General features: G+C 58.5%; 2 protein-coding genes across 2 annotated transcripts in view; one reads left to right on the top strand and one right to left on the bottom strand.

Annotated features, from left to right (window-relative positions):
- KISS1R (KISS1 receptor) overlaps positions 1–2,016 on the bottom strand; it is a 4,242-nt gene extending 2,226 nt beyond the window's left edge. The window contains 2 exon segments of the mRNA XM_017885629.1: positions 52–176; positions 971–2,016. Of these exon segments, the coding sequence (XP_017741118.1) occupies positions 52–176; positions 971–1,184 (339 nt within the window). The 5' untranslated portion in view covers positions 1,185–2,016.
- A 9,683-nt stretch (positions 2,017–11,699) lies between these two features.
- On the top strand, positions 11,700–20,832 carry R3HDM4 (R3H domain containing 4). The gene is made up of 8 exons (XM_017885628.1): positions 11,700–11,886; positions 14,545–14,699; positions 15,181–15,305; positions 15,790–15,936; positions 16,772–16,870; positions 17,269–17,360; positions 17,757–17,827; positions 19,715–20,832. The coding sequence occupies exons 1-8, from the start codon at positions 11,813–11,815 to the stop codon at positions 19,897–19,899; spliced, it is 948 nt and encodes a 315-aa protein (XP_017741117.1). The 5' UTR covers positions 11,700–11,812; the 3' UTR covers positions 19,900–20,832.
- Positions 20,833–23,702: the final 2,870 nt, after the last annotated feature.

Genomic DNA, 23,702 nt, shown 5'->3' with positions numbered 1-23,702 from the left:
CGCGCACCTGCTCCCCCCCCCCCGCACCTGCTCCGCACCACCCCCCCGCACCTGCTGGATGTAGTTGACGAACTTGCACATGAAGTCGCCGAGCACCCAGGCAGGCAGCGGGTACAGCAGCGCCGTGAAGGGGACGCAGCACAGGAGGAAGGTCACGTCCGTGGCCGCCAGGTTGGCTGCGGTGGGGACCCGTGGGCGCTGGGCGTGGGCGCCACTGGCCTCGGGAACCGCCCAGCGCTCCTGGCCCTCCCCCCTGGCCCCCACCTTGGTCCGAATGACCAGCAGGATGGCACAGGGAGGCCCCCCGCAGCGCCCCCAGCCTCCTCAGGCAGAGAAGTTGGGGTGCCTTCTAGTAATTCCCCCTTACATCTCAAACATTACTCCTCCAGCTTGGGTTTCCTGGCCATTCCGGCAGAAATCGGTTCTGCTGGGCCCTGTCCGGGCTGGGGGAGCCTGAGCAGCAGGTCCCTGACCCTCTGAGCCTCAGTTTCCACATCTGCAAACTGGAGACAATGGTGCCGGCCCAGCAGCCACCGACTGGGCTCGCAGCTGTTTGGGGTAGGGGACCCCAGGACACAAATGCATAAACAGGCTCAGAGAGCCACCGGAGCAGGGGTCGCAAACTAAGGCCCGCGGGCCAAGCCAGCCCCTCCCCCAGTCCTTTGTTCAGCGGGACACCGAGCCATTGGCCTGCGCTGCACCCGGGCAAGCTCCGCAAGTGGCCAGGTCGAGGTCTCCATGTGCCACACTCCCCACCCTCCGTCCCGCCCGGGTCTGCCCGCGCTGGAGTTTGCGACCTCTAGCCACAGGTGCAGGAACCACAGGGAAAAGATTTGGGGTCGGGGGGACCCCTGCCGGGGACAGAGCCGGGTCTGCGAGGGCCTCGATGCGCCGCGAGAGGACGCCCCAGGCCGCTCGGCCCTCGGAGGCCCCCGGACCGCAGCAGGTGCGGCGCAGCGCCCGCACTCACCGATGTAGAAGTTGGTCACGGTCCGCATCGGCTTGTGGCGGCAGATGACGTAGATGACCAGCGAGTTCCCCACCAGGCCCAGCAGCATCAGCGCCGCAAAGAAGAGCGGCACGAGCCAGGCGTCCACTGCCCGCGGCGCAGGGACCGGGCCGTCCGAGGCGTTGGCCGGCGCCCCCCAGGAGGCATTGGGCCCCGACATAGCCACCGTGTGCATGGCCGCGCGCCCCTCCTCCTCCCGGCCGCCCTCCTGGATTGCGCCCTGGCACCGCCGCGGGGACCCCTCCGCCCGGCCGCCCGCGGGTTGCGCCTGCAGAACTCAGGAAGGGGCTTGGCTGGAGCCCGCGGGGTCCAGAGGGCAGCTGGGCTGGGCTCGGCGGCTCCTCTGCCGGCGCCGCTGCAGTGGAGCATTTATAGCCCGTGCCCCCGCTTGTCCTTGCTTTCCCGCCTCTCCGGCAGCCTCTCGCCACTCCCTCCCCTGCCCACACGCCCTCTGTTCACCCAGTGGCAACCCCCCTATTCCCTCCTCCCGGTGCGAGGTCGGAGTGAGAGCGCGGGAGGGGGCTGAGGGGGGCGGAGCAGGCAGAGGGTGGGCGGCGTGGAGGCTGCTGTGGACCTGGAAGGACCGACCTTAACCAGCTGATGGTTAGCCCAGACTAGGAGCCCAACCGAGGCGCGAACCATAAGGCCTGTGAATATGGGACGGGCTTTGACCCTCCTAGGGGCTGGGGCTCCAGGTGTATGGGCCCAGGCTGGCGGGGAGGCCAGCCGTCACCGGAGACCCTGAGTGAGGATAGCTTGGGTTGTCTCTCCAGGACCCTGGAGAGCCACCGAAAGTTCAGGGTAGGTGAGGGACATCTCTGATTTGGCGGTTTGGGACTGAATGTGTCCCACATGACTGACAAGGAGTGACTGATACCCGCAGGGACACTAGCAGCGGGAACCAGGTGGAGGGCAGCTTACAAAGGCCACAGCCTTATTATTTATTATTATTATTATTATTTTGAGACGCAGTCTCGCTCTGTCGCCCAGGCTGGAGTGCAGTGGCACGATCTAGGCTCACTGCAACCTCTGCCTCCCAGGTTCATGCCATTCTCCTGCCTCAGCCTCCGGAGTAGCTGAGACTACAGGCGCCCACCACCACGCCTGGCTAATTTTTTGTATTTTTAGTAGAGACGGGGTTTCACCGTGTTAGCCAGGATAGTCTCGATCTCCTGACCTCGTGATTCAGCCGCCTCGGCCTCCCAAAGTGCTGGGATTACAGGTGTGAGCCACTGCAGCCGGCCTATTGTTATCAATGAGAGAGGGTGTCCCTCTGTTGCCAGGCTGGCGTGCAGTGGCACACTCTCGGCTCAAAGCAACCTCTGCCTCCCAGCTCAAGTGATTCTCCTGCCTCAACCTCCCAAGTAGCTGGGATTACAGGCATGCATCACCATGCCCAGCTAATTTTTGTACTTTTAGTAGAGACCCCGTCTCACCATGTTGGCCAGGATGGTCTCGCTCTCTTGACCTCAAATGATTCATCCGCCTTGGCCTCCCAAAGTGCTGGGATTACAGATGTGAGTCACCGAGCCCGGACTATTATTATTCTTGAGACAGGGTCTCCCTCTGTCACCCAGGTTGGAGTGCAGTGGTGTGATCACAGCTCACTGCAGACTCCACCTCCCGGGTTGAAGCAATCCTCCCCGCCTCAGCCTCCTAAGTAGATGGGACCGCTTAGGAGTTGCTGACAAGATGATGCATGATGATGAGATTCATGCATCACTACGTCCAGCTAATATATTATTATTATTATTATTATTTGAGACAGAGTTTCCCTCTTTTTGCCCCGGCTGGAGTGCAATGCCACAATCTCAGCTCATTGCAACCTCTGCCTCCCGGGTTCAAGCAATTCTCCTGCCTCAGCCTCCCAAGTAGCTGGGATTACAGACACCTGCCACCATGCCCAGCTAATTTTTTGTATTTTTAGTAGAGACGGGGTTTCACCATGTTGGCCAGGCTGGTCTCGAACTCCTGAGCGCAGGTGATCTACCCACTTTGGCCTCCCAAAGTGCTGGGATTACAGGCATGAACCACTGCGCCTGACCCGGCTAATTTATTTTTAAATTTTTTTGTAGAGATGGGATCTCACCAGGTTGCCCAGGCTTGCCTTGAACTCCTGAGCTCAAGCAGTCCTTCTGCCTCAGCCTCCCAAAGTGCTGGGATGACAAGTATGAGCCACCCAGCCCCGTCAGCACAACCTCGACCCCATTATCCCACAGCTGGAAATATACCCCCGGATGACATCCAGGAGGTCCCCCAAAGTCCATCCTGCAACAGAATTCCAAGATGTTTGGTCATCATGGAGTAATACACAGCAAAGAAAAAGTTGCTGCCATTTGCGTAAAAAAGACTAAAAAGGGAGAAAAGAAATGAATAGGCCGGGCACAGTGGCTCATGCTTGTAATTCCAGCACGTTGGGAGGCCGAGGCAGGTGGATCACTTGAGGTCAGGAGTTGGAGATCAGCCTGGCCAACATGGTGAAACCTGGTCTCTACTAAAAATACAAAAATTGGCCGGGCGCAGTGGCTCACGCCTGTAATCCCAGCACTTTGGGAGGCCGAGATAGGTGGATCACGAGGTCAGGAGATCGAGACCATCCTGGCTAACACAGTGAAACCCCATCTCTACTAAAATACAAAAAAGAAAACTAGCCGGGCGTAGTGGCGGGCGCCTGTAGTCCCAGCTACTCGGGAGGCTGAGGCAGGAGAATGGGCTGAACCCGGGAGGCAGAGCTTGCAGCGAGCCGAGATTGCGCCACTGCACTTCAGCCTGGGCGACTGAGTAAGACTCTGTCTCAAAAAAAAAAAAAAAAAAAAAAAAATACAAAAATACAAAAATACAAAAAAATTACCTGGGCTTTGGTGGCAGGCGCCCTGTAATCCACCTACTTGGGGAGACTGAGGCAGGGAGAATCACTTGGGAGCCCAGAGGTGGAGGTTTGCAGTGAGCTGAGATTGTGTAACTGCAACCCTGGGTGACAGAGCCAAGACTCTCTCCAAAAAAAGAAGGAAGAAAGAAAAAGGAGGAGGAGGAGGAGGAGGAGGAAGAAGAAGAAGAAAGAAGAGGAGAGGAGAGAGGAGGGAGGAGGAGGAGGAGGAGGAGGAGGAGGAGGAAGAAGACCACAACAGAGGGAAGAAGGGAAGAGGAAGAGGACGAGGAGGGGAGGAGGAAGAGGAGGAGAGAAGGAGAAGGAGAAGGGAAGGAGGGAGGAGAGAGATTGAACACAGGCCAGGACAGGCCCCTGGAGGGAAGCCCCAGAAACCCAGAATGGGAGGAAGGGCCCAGGCTGCACTCGTCTGGAGGTGCCTCCCTCTCTCAGGAATAAATGTTCCAGGTCCGTTCTTTGAGCACCTACCCTTACCCTGTGGCCTGATGGATGGGGAAACCACTCATTCTCGAGACGCCCAGCTCCCCTGCCAGTCGCTCTGGATACCATCTCCTCATTGTCCTCTTTCACCTCTTTTGCACATGTTTTCATCTATAGGAATCTCCACAGTATGTGCTCTTTTTGGTCGCATCCACAGTTTCTCCTCCTTTTCTTTCTCCTTACTCTTTATTTGTAAAGCAATCCGGTCTTTCATCTTGTGCAATTTATTTTCTTTTCTCTCTCTTTTTTTTTGGGGGGGGGGGGAGGGATTCCCTCTTGTTGCCAAGCTGGGGCAGTGGCACGATCTGGGCTAATTTTTTGATATTTTTTTTTAGTAGAGACAGAGGTTTTCACAGTGTTAGCCAGATGGTCTTCGATCTTGCTGACCTCGTGATCATCTTGCCTTGGCTCTTCCAAAGTGCTGGGATTACAGGGTCCGTGAGCCACCGTGCCAGCCTTTTTTATTTATTTATTTATTTTTGAGACAGAGTAGATGTCTCCACTCTGTTGCCTGGGCTGGAGTGCAGTGGAGCGGCTCCCTGCCAACCTCTGCCTCCCAAGTTCAAGCGATTCTTTGTGTCTCAGTCCTCCGAGTGTAGCTGGGACTTCGGGTGCGCACCACCATGCCCAAGCTGATTTTTGTATTTTAGTAGACATGGGATTTTTGCCATTGTTGCCAGGCTGGTCTCAAAACTCCTGACCTCAAGTTGATCCACTGGCTTTGGCCTCTCAACGTGCTGGGATTACAAGGGCGTGAGCCCTCAGTCGGCCACCGGGCCCTAATTTTAGGAGAAAGAGATAAACCAGAGGCTAAGCCAGGGGGAAGGGGTTGCCCAGCCGAGGCTCCAGGACTGGGGAGAGGCATGGGGTGGAAGAAGGCGGGGCAGGTGGAAGAAGCTCGGACATGTGTTGATTTCCGCTATCCTTCTGTCCCACCAAAAAAGGGACGTCCCCTCCTCTCGCCACTACCCAGGCCTCGCAAGTTAGCCCTTGTCCGTGTCTCTCGCCTCCCTGGGGGCTGGATTGCCTGGGCTCAGTCACGGCAGCCCAGTGTTCGCGAACGCAGGTGTTGTAGTTGAGTTTTCGGGACTCCTCGCCTAGGCTGTCCGATCCCCACCCGGAGCTAGATTTGCTGTGTAGCGCGTGGGGGAGTGATCGTGGCCGGGCCCCGCCTCCCGCCTCAGTCTCCCTGTGCGCCCCCAAGGGCTGGATCCCCTTGCCGCGCGCCTGGGTTTCCGGTTTCGTTCCACGGCAGCCGGGAGGGTGGCGCCCCGCCCCCGCCGGCTCAGCCCCAGGCCCCGCCCCTGCCCGCCTCCGGGCGCCCGTCACTTCCTGCACGGGCCGGTGAAGGCCCTGCGGGCGGCGGCGGCCCGGGTACGCAACGAGCGTGCGAGTTATGGTCGCGCTGGAGAACCCCGAGTGCCGCCCGGGAGGCGGCTGAGCACCGCGGGCGGCGGCGGCTGCTTTGAGCGGCGGGGCGTCGGGGCGCGGCGGGTGCCGTGGGGCTGGGGATCCCTTCCCTGCGATCCTCTCCCCGCCTCCCCCTCCCTCCTCTTCCTTCCCCTCGTTTCCCCTCGTCCCCTTCCGGGTGCTTCCCGCTGTGGACCCCCAGGGCTGGGGGCGTGGTCTTCATTGTACCCAGTTGGGAACACCCTCCTGGCGTGCCGGGGGCTCGCTGCGGGAGGGACCGGGTCCGCGTGCCAGCATTACCGCGTGTCCGCCCCCCACCTCCCCTGGTCCGCGCCCCACCCCCCCACTCCCCGGTCCGCCCCTGACCCCCCTCAGGTCCTTCCCCCCAAACCCCCGGTCCGTGCCCCACTCTCCGGGTCCGCCTCCCCCCCACTTCCCCAGGTCCGCGCCGCCCACTCCCTGGTCGGCCCCCCACTAGCCCGGGTCCACTCCCCCCCACTACGACAGTTCGCTCCCTGACCCCCCCAGGGTCCTCCCCCCAACTCCCGGTCCGTGTCCCCAGCTCCCCGGGTCCGCCCCCCCCGCTCCCTGGGTACCGGCCCCACTCCCTGGGTCCGCCCGCCACTCCCCGAGTCCGCCCCCCAATGACTCCCCGGTCCCTGACCCCACTCCAGGGTCCATCCCCCCACTCCCCGGTCCGTGCCCCGACTCCTGGGTCCATCCCCCCACTCCCCGGGTCTGCCCCCCTCACTCCCCTGGTCCATGCCCTCGCTCCTGGGTCCGTCCCCTGACTTCCCCGTCCGCTCCCTAACTCCCCGGTCCGCCCTCCCCCACATCCCGGGCCGCGCCCCCATTCCCCGGGCCCCGAGGTGCCAGCGACGGAGTCTCCCGCCAGAGGGTCGTGGGCCCCTGTCCGCGGGTCGAGGTTCACCCATGCGCTCCAGCCTGGTGCCGGCCCCACTTGCCCTCTGGGCTTGTCTGCGCCCCCTGCCTTTCCGGGCAGACCCGGCTCCTTGTTTTCCTTTGGGTAAATCCCCACAACCCTTGTGGGTTAAAACCTGGCAAGCAGGAGCCCGCGCGTCCTTCGGGGGAACCTGGAAGCGGGGCTGTCTGTGCGGGGGTCACCCGTGTGTCACCCAAGCCCGCACAGGGACCAGGGGACCCAGGGTGCACCCCTGGGGTCCGCGTTGGTGGGGGGCGAGGAGGCAGCGCGTGTTCCGATCCTGCCTCCTCCGTGTGCGGAGGGCGCCACCTGGACAGGTTAACTCTCCCGTGCCTCAGTTTCCCCTTCTGTAAAATGGGATAGTAAGTGGGGCCTCTTCTCCGAGTGGTGGGGGCTACCGAGCTAGCACTGGGGCAGGCCCAGCAAACGGGAGTGTCCATGGTCTCATTACTAATTATCGTTAATGTTTTATTCGTTATATTAGTAGTAGTAATGTTCTGAGACGGAGGCTCCCTGTGTCGCCCAGGCTGGAGTGCAGTGGGGGCAGTCTCAGCTCACTGCAACCTCCACCTCCCGGGTTTAAGTGATTCTCGTGCCTCAGCCTCCCGAGTAGCTGGGACTACAGGCACCCGCCACCACACCCAGCTAATTTTTGTATTTTTAGTAGAGACAGGGTTTCATCATGTTGGCCAGGATGGTCTTGATCTCCTGACCTCATGATCTGCCTGCCTCAGCCTCCCAAAGTTCTCGGATTACAGGCGTGAGCCATGGCGCCCGGCCTTTAGTATTATTTGTATTTATTTATTTGTTTGTTTGTTTGTTTGTTTTTTGAGCCAGAGTCTCACTCTGTCGCCCGAACTGGAGTGCAGCGGTGCAATTTCGGCTTACTGCAAGCTCTGCCTCCCGGGTTCACGCCATTCTCCTGCCTCAGCCTCCCGAGTAGCTGGGACTACAGCCGCCTACCACCACACCCGGCAAATGTTTTTGTATTTTTAGTAGAGATGGGGTTTCACTGTGTTAGCCAGGATGGTCTTGATCTCTTGACCTCATGATCTGCCCGCTTTGGCCTCCCAAAGTGCTGGGATTACAGGCGTGAGCCACTGCACCCGGCCTAGTATTATTGGTGATAGGTGATAGAGTATTATCTCACTCTGTCACCCAGGCTGGAGTGCAGTGGTTTGATCACCGCTCACTGCATCCTTCACCTTCGAGCTCAGGCAATCCACCTGCCCCAGCCTCCCGAGTAGCTAGGACCACAGGTGTGCACCACCATGCCTGGCTTTTTTTTTTTTTTGATGCAGAGTTTTGCTTTTGTTGCCCAGGCTAGAGTGCAGTGGTGCAATCTTGGCCCACTGCAACCTCCACCTCCTGGGTTCAAGCAATTCTCCTCCCTCAGCCTCCCTAGTAGCTGGGATTACAGGCATGTGCCACCACACCCAGCTATTTCTCCATGTTGGTCAGGCTGGTCTTGAACTCCCGACCTCAGGTGATCTACCCGCCTTGGCCTCCCAAAGTGCTAGGATTACAGGCGTGAGCCACTGTGCCCGGCCTGGCTAATTTTTTTATTTGTTGCAGAGACGAGGGTCTCACTATGTTGCCCAGGCTGGTCTAGAACTCCTGGACTCAATTGGCCTCACAAAGTGCTGGGATTACAGGCGTGAGCCACAGCACCCACGTAATGTCTCTTCTAAGGGGGCCTTGAACCACCTGGAGTGGGCGTTTACCCTCAAAATGGGCTCTTCCTGTGTCTTCTGTTTTTTTTGGGGGGGTGGGTCTTGCTCTGTCGCCCAGGCTGGAGCGCAGTGGCACGATCTCCACTCACTGCAACCTTTGCCTCCCAGGTTCAAGGGATTCTCCTGCCTCGCCCTCCTGAGTAGCTGGGATTACAGGCATGTGCCACCACACCCAGCTAATTTTAGCAGCGACAAGATTTCACTGTGTTGGCCAGGCTGGTCTCAAACTCCTGACCTCAGGTGATCCACCTGCCTTGGCCTCCTAAAGTGCTGGGATTATAGGCGTGAGCCACCACGCCTGGCACCCTGGGTCCTCTTAAAGCCCAGGTGTAGTGACTCTTGTGTAACTGTGTAAACACACTGATGTTTCCGCTGTCAGCCCTCAGTAGCTGGGTGTTTACCTGCCAGCTGTGTCCTGGTGGGGGGTTGGAGACTGCTGGGGACCGCCCCAGTCTGCCCCACCCCAGGCTGAGTCACCTCCACCCTGAGCCCTGACTTCCTGGTAGACAAGTGGGTTCCTCTCTTGCTCTGTCTTGTGGGTTCCCGGGGGAGGGGCCAGTGCTGGGAAAAGTGTGTTTTTGCCCAAGGGACTGAGGGCAAAAAAAAAAAAAAGTTGCCCTCTCAAAATCTGCAAGGAGTAGAATTGGGAGTGGCCAGGAGGCCTGTTCCCCCAAACCCCAGCAGCTCCTCGGCTCGGGCTGCCTCCCACTCTGTACACACACATCCTCGAGACTTCAGGGTCCAGGAAGCCTCAGATACCCCCGCTGGGTCCTCAGTTTCCCCGTCTGTAAAGTGGTCTTGTCAAGTGGCGTGGGAAACAGAGGAAGCAGCCCTTGGGAAGTGTGTCAACAGAAGTCTAGCTATTCATTCAACAAACAGGTAGCGAGCGCCGCTGCAGGCTGGGCACGGGCAGGGACGGGGGTGGAGGGGGAACCCCGTCTTGTTCTGTGGGCCTAGTGAACCAGTGATTAAGGAGCAAAGAAGTAAACAGGCTGGGGCCTGTTGGTTTCCAGAGCTTCCTGGTAAGGCTGATTGGGCAAGGTAGGGGGCGGGGCCGTTTCTGGGGGTGGTGAGCACAGAACCGAGGACGGAATAAGCAGGTGCATCAGGCAGAGACCGGGGCTCCCTGAGTTTGGGGCATTGTGCCGAGGGGCCAGTGGCTGGGCATGTGATTTTTATTTTTGAGACATTCTCATTCTGTCACCCAGGCTGGAGTGCAGTGGTACGATCTCGGCTCACTGCATACGTCACCTCCTGGGTTCAAGTGATTCTCCTGCCTCAGTCTCCCGAGTAGCTGGGACCACAGGCATCCACCACCACACCCGGATAATTTTTTTTTTTTTTTTTTTTTTTTTGTATTTTTAGTAGAGACAGGCGTTTCACCATGTTGGCCAGGCTGGTCTCGAACTCTTGGCCTCAAGTGATCCACCCATCTCAGCCTCCTGAAGTGCTGGGATTAGAAGTGTGAACCACGGCACCTGGCCAGGCATGGGGATTTTGATGTGGTCTGCCTGTTCCTTCCATTCCTGGAGGGGAGTGTGGGTGACTCCCAGTCCCCACTGTCTACCCCAGAGGCCAGATGTTTTCTTGTTTTTGTTTTTTTGAGACAGAGTTTTGCTCTATTGCCCAGGCTGGAGTGCAGTGGTGCGATCTCGACTTGCTGCAACCTCCACCTCCTAGGTTCAAGTGATTCTCCTGCCTCAGCCTCCCAAGTAGTGGGGACTATAGGCACACACCACCACTCCTCGCTAATTTTTTTTTTTTTTTGAATTGGAGTCTCGCTCTGTCACCCAGGCTGGAGGGCAGTGGCACCATCTCGGCTCACTGCAAGCTCCACCCCCCGAGTTCATGCCATTCTCCTGCCTCAGCCTCCTGAGTAGCTGGGACTACAGGCACCTGCCACCGTGCCCGGCTAATTTTTTGTATTTTTCATAGAGATGGGGTTTCACCGTGTTAGCCAGGATGGTCTCGATCTCCTGACCTTGTGATCCACCCGCCTTGGCCTTCCAAAGTGCTGGGATTACAGGCATGAGCCACCGCGCCCGGCAATTTTTGTATTTTTAGAAGAGACAGGGTTTCACCATGTTGGCCAGGATGGTCTTCATCTCTTGACCACATAATCCACCCGCCTCGGCCTCCCAAAGTGCTGGGATGACAAGCTTGAAGATGTTTCTTAATTTCCTGCTGGAAACTGGTTGAAGTCAGCCAGCTCCATCCGATGGTGGGACTCGATTTCCAGTGCTCAGCTCAGCACTAGAAGCCCAGGGGAGGGTGGTGAGCCCTCAGATACCAACTGAAACAGGAGCAGGCCCTTGTGGTGCAACACTAGGCCTAGGGGCAGCCAGGCCTGGCCCTGGGATGCTGGGCAGCCATGGGCTGTGCTGGAGCAGGGGAAGTACAAGGCAGGTCTTTGGGGGCCTGGAGGAGAGGTCTGTGGGGCTTTGGTATGAGGGGCGGTGAGGGAAGCAGGGTAGCTCTGGGGTTCTGAGTCAGACCCAGGTGCACATCCGGCTCCTTGCATTGTCTGGATGGTGACGGGGGACAGCCCTGCCTCTTCAAGCCTCAGATCCTTCATCTGTAACATGGGGTGATACCAGGCCCCTTGCTGGGAGGGCTTGAGCTATGTCACCAAGCCCCGCCCCCTCTGACTTCCCCGAGGACTCCCCTCGGATGTGACTTCTGTTATCTGTTATCGGCCCTGTCCAGCTGCTGGGGTGGAGATGTAGGCCCCAGGGCCTCGTGAAGCGGGGGCTGTTGGTGAATCGGGGGCATGGGACGGAGTGCTCTGGCCTCAGGGAGGCAGCTTCAGGCTGATCCAGCTTCAGAGACACTGGCTCCACATGGCCCTGTGTTCCCATCAAGTGCCTGTTGGCTGCTGTGCTCTGTGCTGAGGACATAGTCCACCACCTCCTTCTCCAGCTGTCCTCTTTGCAGCAATGGGAGCTTGGGCAGTGACTTTGTGCCTTGGTTGACAAATCTCTAGAATGGGGGCCGGGCACGGTGGCTCAGGCCTGTAATCCCAGCACTTTGGGAGGCTGAGACAGACGGATCACCAGGTCAGGAGTTCGAGACCAGCCTGGCCAACATGGTGAAAGCCCGTCTCTACCAAAAATAAAAAATTAACCGGGCGTGGTGGTGGGCAGCTATAATCTCAGCTACTCAGGAGGCTGAGGCAGGAGACTCGGTTGAACCAGGGAGGTGGAGGTTGCAGTGAGCCGAGGTTGCACCACTGCACTCCAGCCTGGGCGACAGAGCGAGACTCCGTCTCAAAACAAAAAAACCCCAAATCTGTATAATGAGCATCAAAGTAATAGCACTTGCCTTCCGTGGGACAGTGCAGGTGACAGGAAATGAGCCCAACGTGGGGAAAATACTCAGTCCAGGGACACTGTGATGATCAACAGCAGTGTGGCATGGCTGAGGGGTGAGTTCCCTGTCATATGAGGAAAACAAGCAAGTGGTGGCTGAGATGAGGGGAATTCATCCCAGGCCCTTTTGGCTCTGAGTACCTCTCCCAGAACAGTTTGTTCCCACTTTTTGAGAGGGGGCTGAGGTTAAAGGTTGCAGGGTGGACCAGTCATGGTGGCTCACGCCTGTAATCCCAGCACTTTGGGAGGCTGAGGCGGGTGGATCACCTGAGGTCAGGAGTTCGAGACCAGCCTGGCTAACACGGTGAAACACTGTCTCTACTAAAAATACAAAAATTAGCCGGGTGTGGTGGCAGGTGCCTGTAGTCCCAGCTACCCGGGAGGCTGAGGCAGGAGAGCGGCGTGAACCTGGGAGGCGGAGCTTGCAGTGAGCCGAGATCACACCACTGCACTCCAGCCTGGGCGACAGAGCGAGACTCCATCTCAAAAAAAGGTGTCACGGCGAAGCTTTGTAGCCAGGGTTCACACTCAGGGCTGAGATTCCAGGACCTGCACTAACACCATAGCCTGGCGAGGAGGCAGTTTCTGAGTTTCCAGGCTTGCCTGGGCTAGTGAGTTCTAATCACCTGGTCCAGGGTTGAAGGGTGACCCGTGCCTCTGCCTGCAGGTCCCTACTGGTGGGTACTTGTGCATATGTGAGATTTTGTTCGGATGAGTTTTCATAGATTTTTGCCACAGTCTGTGGAGACTGTGCTGTTTACCTGCCTGTCCCCTTCCCACTTCAGTCAGCCCTGGGTCTCCTCAGCTTGCTTACTTTTTTTTTTTTTTTTTTTTTTTTTTTTGAGACAGAGTCTCGCTCTGTGGCGGGGCCTGGAGGCAGTGGCCGGATCTCAGCTCACTGCAAGCTCCGCCTCTCGGGTTCATGCCATTCTCCTGCCTCAGCCTCCCGAGTAGCGGGACTACAGGCGCCCACCACCTCGCCCGGGCTAAGTTTTTGTATTTTTTAGTAGAGACAGGGGTTTCACCGTGTTCGCAGGATGGTCTCGATCTCCTTACCTCGTGATCCGCCCGCCTCGGCCTCCCAAAGTGCTGGAATTACAGGCTTGAGCCACTGCGCCCGGCCTGTTTGTTTTGGGAAACGGTCTTGCTCTGTTGTCCAGGCTGGAGTGCGGTATTGCAGTCACAGCTCACTGCAGCCTCAAACTGCCCAGGCTCAAGGGATCCACCCACCTTGGGCTCCCAAAGTGCTGGGATTACATGAGTCCCCGCGCCCGGCCTGTGTGGTTTTTCCTTGCCAGAAAAGTCCCCATCCAAAGGCCCTTCCCCCAGCCCAGTTCCCAGGTGCCGGGTGGCTGCTGTGCTCGCCTGCCTCACCCCCGCCCCGCTAACCACCGCCCGCTTCCCGGGTGGCTGCCTAATCCCCCCACACTGAGTGGCTGGGCCCTTGGATCCTCCGTGGGAGGCCCAGCTGTGACAGCTAATCCATCTCCACAATTAATGCCATTTGCTCTGGCCAGGCCTATTAGCTCTGGGGGGGCCGCTCCAGCCCCACTCTCATCCTGGCCCCGGGGACAGGGCACATTAAGGGAGAGGTGGGGGCGCCCAGGCATCACCTGGAGCTTCTGGGGCTGTTTTCTGGCTCCTCTGCTGCAGGGGGTGGGGGATGTGGATAAAATCAAGTGTCTTGACTCTGTTTCTGAAGGAGGCAGTTCACATCCCAAAGGCTGTGGGCCTTGCTGTCTCAGACCCAACACCTCCAACACTGGGGTGGGGGGTGGACGGCAGCTTTTCTTGGTCATTTACCTGCTGTGTGACTTTGGGCAAGTGTCTTCACTTTTCTGAGCCTCAGTTTACTAATCTGTCATCACAGGTTTTTTTGTTTTGTTTTTTTCTTTTTGGAGACAGGGTCTTACTCTATCGCCCAGGCTGGAGTGCAGTGGCATGATCTCAGCTCACTGCAACCTCTGCCTCCTGGGTTCAAGCAATTCTCTCACCTCAGCCTACTGAGTAAGCTGAGATTACAGATGCACACCACCACCCCTGGTTAATTTTTGTATTTTTTTGGTAGAGACAGGGTTTCACCATGTTGGCCAGGCTGGTCTTGAACTTCTGACCTCAAGTGATCCACCCACCTTGGCCTCCCAAAGTGCTGGGATTACAGGCATGAGCCAATGTACCTGACCTAATTTTTTTTTTTTTTGGGGGGGGGCAGTCTTGCTCTGTTGCCCAGGCTGGAGTGCAGTGGTGCCATCACGCCAACCTCGACCTCCTGGACTTAAGTGATCCTCCTGCCTCAGGTCCGAGTAGCTGGGACTACAGGCATGTACCAGCACACTGGTTAATTTTTAAATTATTATTATTATTATTTTGTAGAGACAGAAAACAAATAGTCTTATTTTTGTTCACAGTCTTGCTATGTTGCTCAGGCTGGTCTTGAATTCCTGAGCTCAAGCGGTCCGCCGGCCTCAACCTCCCACAGTGCTGGGATCACAGGCATGAGCCACCCCACCTGGCCCGTCACCACAATTGTGTCTGCCTCCTGGGTGACGTGAGGATGAAACAAAATAGGATTTTAAGGGCTCAGGACTCCACACACCGTAGGGGTGAGCTCTCCATCGCTGGGAGAAACCAAGCGGGCTATGGCTGTGGTAGGGCTCTTCTCGGAGATCCTGGCTGGCCTTGGCCCTGAGGACCACCCCTGCCCCGGCCCACAGGCCCCTTCCCGGCTGCCTGCCCGCCCTAGCCAGCTCCCAGGTGAAGAGACTCTCGGCTTCCAGGCGGAAACAGCACTTCATCAACCAGGCAGTGCGGAACTCAGACCTCGTGCCCAAGGCCAAGGGCCGGAAGAGCCTCCAGCGCCTGGAGAACAGTGAGCAGCGGTCGGGAGGTGCCTCTTGGGGGCTCCTGGGCCTTGTAGAATGGCGTGCAGCGGTCGGGAGGCGCCTCTTGGGGGCTCCTGGGCCTTGTAGAATGGCGTGCATGTTGGTGTTATCTGATACCCCTCCCATGAGCTGGGCCTGGGCAGGGCTGGGGACCCAAAGAGGTGTCAGCTGTAGGCCAGGGGATCATATATAAATAGAGCCAGACACAGGTGCCCCCTGGACTCTTGGATCAGGGCTGGGTGGGAGGGCGCCCCGGGCATTGGAGCTGGGGCTTTAAAGGATATGTAGGAGTTTGACAAGCCAGAACCTGGACTCTAGCTGGTTTCTGTGGCTTCTGGGGAAGACAGTTGGAGCATGGAGGTGGGGAGGCTGAGATGACAGAAAGAGAGGAAGGCTAGTTATTGGGTCCCCATGGTGCCGGAGGTCCCGAATGCCACCGTGGCCCAGAGAGCATTCGTTTCCACCCAGCCCAGTACCTCCTGACCCTGCTGGAGACAGACGGGGGCCCACCTGGCCTGGACGATGGGGACTTGGCGCCCCCTGCATCACCAGGCATCTTTGCCGAGGCCTGCAGCAATGCCACCTACGTGGAGGTGCGGCCCCCGACCCCCTCGCTCCCTCCACGCGGGGACCCCCGGCAGCTCCTCATTGGTTCTCCTACAGCCAGGCCATCGCCTGTGCCTGTTCCCCCTCCAGGAGCACCCGCCCACTTCTGGTCTCCTAATGAAGGCCCGCCCCTCTGTCTCCTTTGGGGTCCCCAGATCAGGCCAGAATCCTCACCCCACCCCTGGAACCTTCGAGCTCCTGGATTCATCTGCCCAACACGTTTGGGAACCCTCCATCCATTGCGGGAACGTTTCACCTCAATCCCCGCCAGCCCGAGACAGCTGGGCCCATTCCGGCTCCCCGCTTCCTTGCGCTCAGCTCAGGGCCCAACACAAGCCCCTCAGTGGACAAAGGTGACCGCAGGAGCACGTCCACGTGCTTGGCGGCCTTCCGTGCCCATTTGCCCGGGATGTCAGCCGTCAGCCCAGCTTGGTGTCTCATGGCAAGCCTGCCTCCCTGCCTCTCTTCCAGGTCTGGAACGATTTCATGAACCGCTCCGGGGAGGAGCAGGAGCGGGTTCTTCGCTACCTGGAGGATGAGGGCAGGAGCAAGACGCGGAGGAGAGGCCCTGGCCGTGGGGAGGACCGCAGGAGAGGTGCGGGACAGGCTGGGGCGGTTGTGGGTGGGGCCAGGACATGGATGTGGGCGGGCCGCTGGGGGTGGGTGGGGCTGGATGGGGGCAGGATATGGACTGGGTGTAAGGCGGGGCTGGGGTGGGTGTTGGACCCCTAGTGTGTGGGTGGGGCGCAGAACATGGATGGGGGCGGGCCTGGGGTGGGTGGGGGCTGGGTGGCCAGGATAATGGATGGGGTGTCGGCGGGGCCCTGGGGTGGGTTGGACCCCTAAAGTGTGTGGGTGGGCCAGGGCATGGATGGGGTGGGGCCTGGGGTGGGCCTGGGAGGTGGGGCCCGGACATGGGGCAGGGATATGGATGGGGTGTAGGCGGGGCCTGGGGTGGGTTTGGAACGCTAGTGTGGGGTGGGCCAGAGTATGGATATGGACAGGGCAGTGGGGTGCGTGGGCCAGGAATGGGGAGTAGGATGTGGAATGGGTAAAGAATGGGGTGGGTGTGGCCAGGGATGCGGGGGGCCAGGATCTGGATGGCCAGTGGGTAGGGGGTGGGGCCTCGGAGTGGATGAGGATGGGGGCGGGCCCTGGCTTGGTGTGGGGCCTGGAGTGGTGGGCCTCAATGTATCGCTGGGGGGCAAACCAATACAGGTGAGGGGTAGGGCCAGCTGGATGGGTTGGGGTCAGGGCCGCTCGTGTGGGTAGGGGCCTCGCCTGGCCGCTGGGTGGGGCCCCACAGTATCGGTGAAGGTGTGGTTTGGTGACAAGAGACCGGCCAAGGGGCACAGATGGCGTGGTCTTCCTCGGGTGCGCCGTGGTCTGGCAGGTGGGCAGGGCGCAGGACGAGCTCGCCCAAACTGCCCCCGTTCCGCCCACTCCTGGCAAGAGGACCCGGCCTAACCGCACCCCCCCGGAGTGGCTTTCCAGCGCATCAGCCGACGTCTGCGAGCGGCGTCCTCGAAGCGCAAGCCCCGGCACCCCATTGGTGAGTGCCAGAGTGCGGCAGGCTCCGCCTTTCTTACCCGCCTGGTCTTTTTTGAAGGCCCGTTTCCGCAGGCACAGGTTCCCCAGGTTCTCACCCCGGTGGCAGGTCGTGTCAGGGGAAACAGGGCAGGAATACAGGCAGGCCGGACGCAGGGCGCTAGGTAGGAGGCGGGCAACGAAGGCGGCACTGTGGGGTGTTGTAGGAGTTCCCTCCGCCGGAAGGCAGCAGGCAGGAGGTGGCATGGTGGCCTCAGAGACAGTTAAGGCGCCTCCGACGTGGTGGATCAGGGGTCATGTTCGAGCCCAGCGCTGTGGGGCTCCTGGGGGGCCTGGATCCGGCTGGCCCCCACCCGAAGGCCGCCGGCAGTGCCCTAAACCACTGGGCCGCCCTCCCCCCAGGAAACGCTGGAGACGCTGGGGAAGGAGCCGGCTGCTTCGGTCTTCCCCGTGTTCCGCCCAGGGCCGCTGTACACAGCCATGCTGGACAACAGGTAGGGGGGGTGGCCAGGTGGGGCGAGACCCTCCCAGGCTGCGGCCAGGTGGGGGGGCCGGACACCCCATGCTGCCGCCCCCTGCGACGGTGGCTCACCCTGCCGGTTTCCCCAACAGAATTTGAGAGGCTTCCTGGCTGAGCGCCGTCTGCCGTACATGGACCCCTCATCTCGGGCCAGTAAGCGGCCAGTGGCCCCCAAGACCTCAAGTTGGCGGCAGCAGCCCAACCTGGGAAGGGTGGCCCCCAGGGTCCCAGGGTGCTGGTTCGCTCAGCAGTGCTTGGTGGGAGGTGGGGAAGCTGGAGTGGGGACACTACAAACTCAAAGGGTGGGCAGTGGGAACGCGCTGCCTTGAATTCACCAGAAGGCTCGCCTGCGTATCTGGCCCCCACGCAGGGGACCAACCAGACAAACGGCCAGGCCTGCTGGAAGCGACACCGCTTCCATCTACATGCTTCGGGGCCCTTGTGGGTGGGCGGTGATGAAGCCTGGCTTTGAGGGACGCTTGCAGAGCCAGAATAAAGATGGAAGGGCCACAGTGCTGGAAGGTTCTCATTTACCCTGGGGCCCTAAAAAGCCGCATACACGACATGGGGACCGTCAGGCGAGATCGCCCTACTGGCCCTGGGTTTCCACTTTTCGGCAATGAGGCCGGCAGTCTGCAGAACTCACGCCCCTAGTGAGGGTCTGTGGCAGGCGCCTGCTGCCCCTAAGGCACCCCATCCTGGTCCCTGAGCCCTCTCACACCTATCTCTGCCACCCGCGCCTGGAGTTGCTGAGGTGATGGTTTGCGCATGGCAACTGACGATGGCTCCCCCCCTGGTTCCCTCCCCTGTGGGAGATGGCAGCCCCATGCCTGCCTCTGTTCAGAACATGCGGCCCCTTGGCTGGGGGGGTGCCTTGGGAGGCTTGGTGGGTGTGGAGTGTGGTCACCCTTCTGTGTGACGGCAGAAGAGGAGGGGTCCCAGGCAACGATGGAGTAGAGGATGGGTCCCAGCAAAGGGGACTCGGCGGAGGCCACAAGAGGCTCAGCAATGGGACATGGCCTTGTTTTATGTTGTGTTTGGTGTTGGTGGGTTATTTTGTTTTTTTTTGAGACAGAGTCTCCACTGCTGTTGCCGGCAAGGCTGGAGTGGCAGTGGCATAATCTTTGCCCACTGCAATCTCCCACCTCTGGGTTCAAGCAGTTTCTCCTGCCTCAGGCCTCCTGAGTAGCTGGATCACAGGTGCGGCACCAGCCAACATCCGGCTATTTTTTTTTTTTTTTTTTTTTTTGAGACGGAGCCCTCGCTGCTGTCAGCCCAGGCTGGAGTGGCAGTGCTGGATCTCAGGCTCACTGCACCTCCGGCCTCCTGGGTTCCACCGCCATGTCTCCTGCCTCATCTCCCGAGTAGCCTGGGACTACAGGCGGGCCCGCCCACCTCGCCCGCTAGTTTTTTTGTATTTTTTAGTAAGAGACGGTTTCACCCGTGTTAGCCAGGATGGTCTTGATCTCCTGACCTCGTGATCGCGCGCACTTGGCCTCCCCAAAGTGCTGGGATTAACAGGCTTGAGCCACTTGCGCCCGGCCAATTTTGTATTTTTAGTAAAGATAGAGTTTCTTTCTTTTTTTTTTTTTTTTTAATGGAGTCTTGCTCTGTTGCCCAGGCTGGAGTGCAGTGGCACAATCTCCACTCACTGCAAGTTCCGCCTGTCGGGTTCACGTCATTCTCCTGCCTCAGCCTCCCAAGTAGCTGGGACTACAGGCGCCGCCACCACGCCCGGCTAGTGTTTTATATTTTTAGTAGAGACGGGGTTTCATCGTGTTAGCCAGGATGGTCTCTCTCCTGACCTCGTGATCCGCCCTCCTTGGCCTCCCAAAGTGCTGGGATTACAGGCTTGAGCCACCGCGCCCGGCCCTAGAGACGGGGTTTCCCCATGTTGGTCAGGCTGGTCTCGAACTCTTGACCTCAGATGATCCGCCTACCTTGGCCTCCCACAGTGCTGGGATTACAGGCGTGAGCCACTGCGCCTGGCCAGGTCATTCATTTTTTGCAGTGAGGGGGAGATGGGGAAGGGGAGGCTGGTGGGAGCTGGACCACTCAGGGCCTGGGTGCCTCAAAGCCACCTCTGCAGGGCAGGGAGCCTGGGGGGAGGCCGCACACTCCGCCAGGCCAGTGTGTGAGTGGCCCGGTGTTTTTCAGGGTCCTCATCCGCACAGTGGAATGAGTGACAGTGGAGAGTGAGATGGGACCCTGTAGGGAGCCTTAGGCGTTCTTGTGAGCCAGGTTCCAGGACGTCAGGGGCTTAGGGCCAGCCAGGCCGCAGTGACCAGCACACACCAGCTGGCGGTGACCTCCCAGGGAAGAAATGAGGGCGGTCCGGGTCCGAGGCACCTCTACCTGCCTCGGCTCCCGAATTCCTCCCATTCTTGTCCCCGTTGGTTTCTTCTGCAGGTGCCGACCTGGAGGGGAAGCGGCAGATGAAGGTCAGTAATCGGCACCTGGATTTCCTGCCTCCAGGGCTGCTCCTGTCGGCCTACCTGGAGCAGCACAGCTGATGGTGGCCCCGTGGAGACCGCGCTGCCGCCTCGCCCAGCCACCAAGCCCTCCGATACCTTCGGCTAAAATATCTTTCATATTTTTAGAATGGGTCCTTGGAAACCTTTTCTGCTTGGGGTGGTCTCTCTCACTCTGCCCCCTCCTCATGCAGCTCTTGGCAGTCAACAGACGCTGGCGGCTGGGGCTGCCCATGCCATCCCAGCTCCAAGCTTCCCGTTCCGGGACTTGTATTTGGGTGGAGAGACCTGATCTGGGCATGTTCCTGTTTCTTCATCGTTTAGCTTTTCTGGCCCAGTCTGAAGCTCAAGTGAGGAGGGGAGCCTGGGTTTTATCACTTTTAATGAATTTGGTGTGATTTGTTGTAGATTTTAAATTTCCCTTTTGGAGAGAAAAACCAAAAAAGCTCGCCCCACTGGTAAAGCGTGGGTCTTGGTCCAAGCCCCTGCTCAGCCCTCCCAGTTTTTAGCTTGAATGAGGGTGGGGTCTCTGGGACCCTGCCCCTCATGCCAGTAGCATCTTGTGTTGTGTGTGTGTGTGCGCGCACGTATCCCCTGAGACCCAGGACAGAAGCTGCAGTCCTCAGAGCTGGTTTTATCCTCGTCATTCTGCGTGCCCTCCCCCACACCACCTGTGTCAGGGCTCAAGGTTGCCTGCTTTATACGAGCCCCCTCCTTTCTTCCCCTCCTTCATATTGGGGGTCCAGGACTTCCAGCCAGAAGCCTCTGCCCTTGCACTACTTTGTCAGTCCCCCCATCCCCTGTCCCCCTGTCCCACAGCCTGGCACCTGCCTGATAGCTCCTGTGTCCCCATGCTGGTCCTCCTGGCCCAGGCTGCAGGAGCCAGGATGGGGAGGCCTCCTACCCCCTCGCTGCGTGTGGGTAATTGTGTTTTGGGGGAAAGTGGGAAATTTAATAAATTTCTGGTGCTCTGGCCTCGGGGTGTGTGAGTTTTTCTTCAGGGCAGGGCTGGGCGCTCAGTAGGTCCTGGCCACCAAGGGCTGCAGGTGCCTCCCTGGCTCCTCCGCCCTCGGATGCCTGGGTTCAAATCCCGTTTCTGCTGGGCCGGGCGCGGTGGCTCAAGCCTGTAATCCCAGCACTTTGGGAGGCCGAGACGGGCGGATCACGAGGTCAGGAGATCGAGACCATCCTGGCGAACACGGTGAAACCCCGTCTCTACTAAAAAATACAAAAAACTAGCCGGGCGAGGTGGCGGGCCCCTGTAGTCCCAGCTACTCAGGAGGCTGAGGCAGGAGAATGGCGTGAACTCGGGAGGCGGAGCTTGCAGTGAGCTGAGATCCGGCCACTGCACTCTAGCCTGGGTGACAGAGCGAGACTCCGTCTCAAAAAAAAAAAAAAAAAAAAATCCCGTTTCTGCTACACGCCTGCCGTGTGACCTTGGGTGAGTGGCTCATATGACTGCCTTGGGGCCCCTGTAATGGAGGGTATCACACAAGGGGCTTGAAATGACAGAAGGCCAGCGAGTCGCTCACGCCTGTGATCCCAGCACCTTGGGAGGCCAAGGCAGGAGGATCGCTTGAGCCCAAGAGTTTGAAACCAGCCAGGGCAACATAGCAAGACCCTGTCTCTACAAAACTTTAGCAGGGTTGGCTGGGAGCGGTGGCTCACACCTGTAATCCCAGCACTTTGGGGACACCGAGGCGGGTGGATCACGAGGTCAGGAGTTCAAGACCACACTGACCAACATGGAGAAACCCCGTCTCTACTAAAAATGCAAAATTAACCAGGCGTGGTAGCATGAGCCTGTAATGCCAGCTACTCAGGAGGCTGAGGCAGGAGAATCGCTTGAACCCAGGTGGTGGAGGCTGCAGTGAGCTGAGATCACACCATTGCACTCCAGCCTGGGCAACAAGAGCAAAACTGTCACACACACACAAAAAAATTAGGGCGTCGTGTGTGCCTGTAGTGCCAGCTACTTGGGAAGCTGAGGTGGGAGGATCACTTGAGTCTGGGAGGCTGAGGCTGCAGTGAGCTGAGACCGTGCCACTGCACTTCAGCCTAGGTACGGAGGAAGACCCTATGTCAAACAAAAACAAAAGGGAAATCTACCCTCTCACAATGCTGGAGGTAGAAGTCAGAGGTGAAGGTGTCTGCAGGGCAGTGCTCCCTCCAGAGTCTCGAGGGGAGGAGCCTTCCTGCCTCTCCCAGTTTCTGGGGACTTCGTGTGTCCATGGCTTGTGGCCACATTGCTGCAGTCTCGTCTCCAAGTGGCCATTTTCCGTGTGTGTTATGTCTTGTCTTGACATTGTCCTTCCCTCACGTGTCTGTGCCCAAATATCCCTCTCTATGACGCCCGTCATTGAGTTAGGCCCACGCTAATCACCTCCTTTTAACCTGATTACCTCTGGAAAGACCCTGTTTTCAAATAAGGTCACATTCTGAGTTCAACCTCTTTTTATTTATTTATTTATTTTTTTTTTTTTGAGACGGAGTCTCGCTCTGTCGCCCAGGCTGGAGTGCAGTGGCCGGATCTCAGCTCACTGCAAGCTCCGCCTCCCGGGTTCACACCATTCTCCTGGAGTGGTGCGATCCCAGCTCACTATAGCCTCGACCTTCCGGACTCAAGTGATTCTCCCACTTTGGCCTCCCGAGTAACTGGGCCTACAAGTGTGCATCACCCCACCTGGCTATTTTGCTCTGTCCCCCAGGCTGGAGCGCAGTGGCGCGATCTCAGCTCACTGCAACCTCCACTTCCCAGGTTCAAGTGATTCTCCTGCCTCAGCCTCCCAAGTAGCTGGGACTACAGGCATGTGTCACCATGCCCAGCTAATTTTTTTTGTATTTTTAGTAGAGATCGGGTTTCACCATGTTGGCCAGACTGGTGTTGAACTCCTGTTCTCAGGTGATCCGCCTGCCTCAGCCTCCCAAAGTTCAGGGATTACAGGCCTGAGCCACCTCACCCAGCGCCCCCTTCTCCCCAGCCCCACTAATTTTTAATTTTTTTATAGAGACGGGGTCTGGCTATGTTTCCCAGGCTGTTCTCGAACTCAAGCTGTCCTCCGACCTCATCCTCCCAAAGTTCTGGGATTATAGTTGTGCGCCACCACACCTGGGCCCCTGAGAACGCTAAACCCCTACCTGCTGCCTGGGAATGGGGATTTTCTGTAATGTCACTGTGTGGCCCTCTTGGGGAACTGCACCCTGATCCAGAAAAAACACTCTGATATTTGGGCCATTGTTAACTTGTAATTTTAGAACAGTTTTATATTTGCAGAATTCTTGCAAAAATCATGCAGTGAGGCCGCGGTGGCTCACGCCTATAATCTCAGCACTTTGGGAGCCAGGGTGGGAGGACGGCTTGAGACCTGGAGTTTGAGATCAGCCTGGGCAACATAGTGAGATCCCATCTGTATTAAAATTTTAAAAAACAGGCCGGGCGCAGTGGCTCACGCCTGTGATCCCAGCACTTTGCGAGACTGAGGCAGGCAGATCACGAGGTCAAGAGATTGAGACCATTCTGGCCAACATGGTGAAACCCTGTCTCTACTAAAAATACAAGAATTAGTTGGGCGTGGTAGTGCACGCCTGTAGTGCCAGCTACTTGGGAGACTGAGGCAGGAGAATCGCTTGAGCCTGGAAGGCGGAGGTTGCAGTGAGCCAAGATCGCGCTACTGCACTCCAGCCTGGGCCACAGAGCAAGATCCTGTCTCAAAAAAAAATAAAAATAGGGCCGGGCGTGGTGGCTCACGCCTGTAATCCCAGCACTTTGGGAGGCCGAGGTGGGTGGATCATGAGGTCAGGAGATCGAGACCATCCTGACTAACACGGTGAGACACCCCCCCCCC

This window comes from Rhinopithecus bieti, unplaced genomic scaffold, assembly GCF_001698545.2.
Source record: "Rhinopithecus bieti isolate Rb0 unplaced genomic scaffold, ASM169854v2 scaffold_15283, whole genome shotgun sequence".
NCBI lineage: Eukaryota > Metazoa > Chordata > Mammalia > Primates > Cercopithecidae > Rhinopithecus > Rhinopithecus bieti.
Note: the sequence above shows the minus strand (reverse complement) of the source record. Positions and strands in the feature narration are given on the sequence as shown.

Excerpts from the sequence above, each read along its gene's own strand:
- R3HDM4 (XM_017885628.1), top strand. The coding sequence starts at position 11,813 with ATGAGCCCAACGTGGGGAAAATACTCAGTCCAGGGACACTGTGATGAT. Across the intron at positions 11,887-14,544 it reads CAGTGTGGCATGGCTGAGGG|GCCCCTTCCCGGCTGCCTGC; the intron begins GTGAGTTCCCTG and ends CCCGGCCCACAG. Across the intron at positions 14,700-15,180 it reads CCTCCAGCGCCTGGAGAACA|CCCAGTACCTCCTGACCCTG; the intron begins GTGAGCAGCGGT and ends GTTTCCACCCAG.